Source organism: Callorhinchus milii, unplaced genomic scaffold (assembly GCF_018977255.1).
Source record: "Callorhinchus milii isolate IMCB2004 unplaced genomic scaffold, IMCB_Cmil_1.0 Scaffold1, whole genome shotgun sequence".
NCBI classification, from domain to species: Eukaryota; Metazoa; Chordata; class Chondrichthyes; order Chimaeriformes; family Callorhinchidae; genus Callorhinchus; species Callorhinchus milii.
The window spans coordinates 81377709-81383806 of NW_024704742.1; the positions used below are offsets into that span (position 1 = coordinate 81377709).

The 6098-nt window shown below is 47.0% G+C and overlaps 1 protein-coding gene across 1 annotated transcript in view; it reads right to left on the bottom strand.

Moving 5' to 3' along the window:
- Nucleotides 1–5823, bottom strand: part of zgc:56493 (thioredoxin-like) — a 12399-nt gene extending 6576 nt beyond the window's left edge. Inside the window, 1 exon segment of the mRNA NM_001293031.1 lies at nucleotides 5747–5823. Within this exon segment, the coding sequence (NP_001279960.1) occupies nucleotides 5747–5773 (27 nt within the window). The 5' untranslated portion in view covers nucleotides 5774–5823.
- Nucleotides 5824–6098: the final 275 nt, after the last annotated feature.

The following is a 6098-nucleotide window of genomic DNA, read 5'->3' on the forward strand; positions in this document are numbered from 1 at the left end:
CAGACACAGACACCACACTCTCGGACACAGAGAGACACACACACAACCGGACACAGAGAGACAGACAGACACAGAGAAATGGACACACAACCGGACACAGAGAGACAGACACACACACATTCACCCGGACACAGAGAGAGACAGACACACACACACCCGGACACAGAGAGACAGACAGACACACACACACACGGACACAGAGAGACAGACACACACACACACACGGACACAGAGAGACAGACACACACACACACGGACACAGAGAGACAGACACACACACACACCGGACACAGAGAGACAGACACACACACACATACAACACACACACGGACACAGAGAGACAGACACACACCCGGACACAGAGAGACAGACAGACACACACACACCCGGACACAGAGAGACAGACACACACACACACCCGGACACAGAGAGAAAGACACACACACACACTCACACACACACACACACGGACACAGAGAGACAGACACACACACACACACGGACACAGAGAGACAGACACACACACACCAGGACACAGAGAGACAGACACACACACACCCAGAGACAGACAGACACACACACACATACACGGACACAGAGAAACGGACACACACCCGGACACAGAGAGACAGACAGACACACACACACACGGACACAGAGAGACAGACACACAACACACACCCGGACACAGAGAGACAGACACACACACACACACACACACACACACACACACACACGGACACAGAGAGACAGCACACACACACACCCGGACACAGAGAGACAGACACACACACATACACACACACACTCGGACACAGAGAGACAGACACACATACACACACACCCGGACACAGAGAGAAACAGACACACACACATCCGGACACAGAGAGACACAGACACACACACACACACACGGACACAGAGAGACAGACGCACACACACACACACACGGACACAGAGAGACAGACACACACACACACGGACACAGAGAGACAGACTCGCACACACCAGGACACAGAGAGACAGTCACACACACACACCAGGATACACTGAGACAGATACACACACATACACACACACACTCGGACACAGAGAGACAGACACACATACACACACACCCGGACACAGAGACACAGACTCACACACATACACACACACACCCGGACACAGAGAGACAGTCACACACACACACACACACGGACACAGAGAGACAGACACACACACACACCCGGACACAGAGAGACACAGACACACACACTCTCGGACACAGAGAGACACAGATACACACACACCCGGACACAGAGAGAAACAGACACACACACACACCAGGATACAGAGAGACAGTCACACACACACACACACACACACGGACACAGAGAGACAGACACGCACACACCAGGACACAGGGAGACAGACACGCACACACCAGGACACAGAGAGACAGATACACACACATACACACACACTCGGACACAGAGAGACAGACACACACACCCGGACACAAAGAGACAGACACACACACACACACACCCAGACACAGAGAGACAGACAGACACACACACACCCGGACACAGAGAGACAGACAGACACACACACACCCGGACACAGAGAGACAGACACACATACACACACCCGGACACAGAGAGACAGACACACACACACACACTCACACACACACACCCGGACTCAGGGAGACAGACACACACTCCCGGACAAGGAGAGTCACACACACACACACACACACACCCGGACACAGAGAGACAGTCACACACACACACCAGGATACAGAGACACAGACACACACACATACACACACACTCGGACACAGAGAGACAGACACACATACACACACACCCGGACACAGAGAGACAGTCACACACACACACACACACGGACACAGAGAGACAGACACACACACACACACACGGACACAGGGAGACAGACACACACACACACACACCCGGACACAGAGAGACAGTCACACACACACACCAGGATACACAGAGACAGATACACACACATACGCACACACACTCGGACACAGAGAGACAGACACACACCCGGACACAGAGAGACAGACAGACACACACACACCCGGACACAGAGAGACAGACACACATACACACACCCGGACACAGAGAGAAAGACACACACACACACTCACACACACACACCCGGACTCAGGGAGACAGACACACACACTCGGACACAGAAAGACAGACACACACACACACTCACACACACACACCCGGACTCAGGGAGACAGACACACACACCCGGACAAGGAGAGTCAGACACACACACACACACACACACACCCGGACACAGAGAGACAGTCACACACACACACCAGGATACAGAGACACAGACACACACACATACACACACACACTCGGACACAGAGAGACAGACACACATACACACACACCCGGACACAGAGAGACAGTCACACACACACACACACACGGACACAGAGAGACAGACACACACACACACACACGGACACAGGGAGACAGACACGCACACACCAGGACACAGAGAGACAGTCACACACACACACCAGGATACACAGAGACAGATACACACACATACGCACACACACTCGGACACAGAGAGACAGACACACACCCGGACACAGAGAGACAGACAGACACACACACACCCGGACACAGAGAGACAGACACACATACACACACCCGGACACAGAGAGAAAGACACACACACACACTCACACACACACACCCGGACTCAGGGAGACAGACACACACACTCGGACACAGAGACACAGACTGACACACATACCCGGACACAGAGAGACACAGACACACACACACACCCGGACACAGAGAGACACAGACACACACACTCTCGGACACAGAGAGACACAGATACACAGATACACACACACCCGGACACAGAGAGACACAGACACACACACTCTCGGACACAGAGAGACACAGACACACACACACCCGGACACAGGGAGACACACACACACACACTCACCAGAACACAAAGAGACACAGACACACACACATTCACCCGAACACAGAGAGAGACAGACACACACAAACCCGGACACAGAGAGACACACACACATATAGAGACAGAGACACAAAGATAATCATGACAGGTCGCCTTCTCGTGGAGTCAAGCATATTGCCTGCTTGCGCTGCACCTGCGCATCTGCAGCCGCTCTACCCACACGTGCGTCGGATAACCGGTGCACGATTATCTTTATCCCCTGTATTGTGCAGCTCTGGTTTCACTACGACAAAGTATTGCAAAGGCTTCAATTATAGGCAGATGCTTTAGCCCTGTGAGGTCGAACACAAAATGATAAATCACGCACTCAATCTAGCCTGGGAGCCTTTTCATTTATACCAGTCGGGGCCCTGTTATAAAAGGGGTTTGACTTTGTAAAATTGGATTCTGCATTATGATGGGTTGCATTAGAGTAGCCAGTCAGTGTTTCTCTGACAGCAGGTCACTGCTAATGGTCATAAGCAAAAGCCAAACATCGGTCGGCCTTTATGGTTGGTCAAAAAAATAAAGCTTCTTGATTCATGCCACAAATCAAGAAATATTCAATCAGAAATATCTCAGATAGGCTTACAAAGGGTGGAGAGAAGTGAGGGGGGACTCAGAAGTCTACATGTGCGTGGGCCCTCAGAATTTGTTTTATTGTTTCGGGCCCAGTCTGTCTAAGTTTGAATTCTGGATACCCGGAGTCCAGTAAATAAATAATACCTTTGTATTTGATACAGTGCCTTATCACGTCATTGAAAGATCTCAAAGTACTTCGCAAAATTTACTATAAAGTGGATTGACTGTATTGTGTGGGCGAAACACAGCAGCCAGTTGCACAAGGCAAAATGTCCCATAAACAGCCCCAGAGTGAGTGACCAATTTTATTTGGGGGATTGTTGGGCAGAAAATCAGAAGATAATCACTTCTCTTTTCAAATAGTTCAACAGGTTCTTTAACATCCACCTGAACAGGCAGAAGCATGGCACCTCCAACACACCCCGAACACAACAAATTAAATTTGTGTAGCGCCTTTCATGTCGAGAGGATGCCACAAGGCACTGGACAGTCAGCGATCTGCACCCGAGCTTGTGGTTGACACAGCATTGTAGTACCCAGATTATGTGTTTCCAAGTCTCTATGTCGGGCTTGAACCCACAACTGACTCAGAAAAGAGAGCGCTACCACTTCGACTACAATTAAGAATTCACAGCTTCAGGATCTGAAAATACAGGGTAAACTGGAACTAATGTGGTCCCCAGGGCAGGGAGACACAAGCCTTGCACAAGAGTGACATGAAAGGTTCTATAGAAATGTTCTTTATTTTTTGTTTTTGAAATCACAGCACAACAGCCTCTCCAAAAGGCAACAGTATTCTAGCTCCAGCACACAACAGTAACACCTTGGATTATGTTACTTATATAAGAACAATGTATCAAAGCAGGTATAAAATTATATAATAATCTTTGCAGGTTATACAGTAACACACGCATAATCCTTATGTATCTTTATAAATTGTTCAATCATCCAGGTCATACCTGCACCCGAACCCCACTCAGTTTCCTATCAAAAACTACTTCGATTTCTTTGCACAAGTTGTAGTTTATAAATTGGATAAATGGCTAAATCGGAATGCTTTCTTGGTCCCAAATACATCCTAAGTCCTATGCAAATCATCTCCTAACTTGTAACCCCTTACTATAAATAAAATAATAATAATAATTAGTGCAGAATTACAAGTTAGAAGATGATTCGCATCGTGGGCAAGAAGGCCCAATTGCACCAGCCAGGTTGACATCGGTATCCAGGTGAGTGAACAGAAGACCTTTAAACAAGAGGATTTTAGCCTTGAATTTCTGATACACACAGAAGTGGTTTTGTGCCTCCTCTTTCTCGCCGTTTCATTTGCTGGCCTGTGCAGACCTTCTCCATATTTGAAATGTACAGTAATACTGTACAGCAGGCAAAAAATAAGATACACATTGCCACTTTCAGAGCTAACTCCACTTCAGGCCTGTGAGATATGTTCTCCGAGTTTAAACCAGGGCAGGACCACAACCTCCAGGAATTGAACATAAATATAATAAAATATCCAAAATATAGATATAAATATAGTAGCTCCTGAAATGCATCGATAGTGCAGACACAAGCCAAAGCTTTTCAAGAAAGATCCTTCACATCCACAGCTCGAGCCAGCAAGCATTTGTTAAGAGGGAGTGCACAAAGCTTTGAAAAGCTTTAAAACTGAATATTTAGTAACCAGCAGTCAAATGTCTGAGACGCATTGCATTTTAGCAATACATGAGTTACAAACTGAGCTAACAATTCTTTAGAAAGGATTAAGAATTTGGGATCTTTCAACTTAAATGTACAAATAACCAGTGCCTATGGTTTACAATGCACAAAATTGAATTCAAAGATTGAATTTAAAGTTGAATGGCATTACTTGAGAAAATATTTCAATTATGTGCTAAGATAAGCAAAATATCAGCCAAGTGGAGTGCTACAATTTAAGTGCAGATGTATCAACTACCGTAGATTTTTAGCGTTTCTAGCAAAATGGATACCAGGAGCAAGCCCGCATTTTGCTGTGTTAGTACTGTGTAAGGACGAATAAGCATTTCACTCACAAGACAGAAAAAGCAGTTTACTTCATTGAAATAACACTGAAAAGGGCTGGGAGAGAAGAGGCTGAAAAGTTGAGGCTCAGCTTACTTACCAGGGTTTCGAGATGTTTACACGGCATGTTGGCTTTAGTCCCGTTGCTTGGATTGTTCCTTCACGTTCTTCAAATAAGCCTCTCAGCTCAACAACCGTGCAATTTATATTGGCAGAGCAAGAACTAATAGCGACCAATTGAGGAGGAATTGAAAGGAAGTTCCCAGTTATAGTTGACTATGATAGGCTGATGCAGTTGGAAATGTACACTGCAGAGAAGCCGGAATGTTTTGTTTACAATAAAAGTCTCAGAAAAAGGCTTGAAATAGTCTGAATACATTTCCAGTGGTGTTCCCAGTTATCTTGCAATTGCAATCTTTTAGCGGGCAGTACCCCTCCCTATTTCTGTTCAG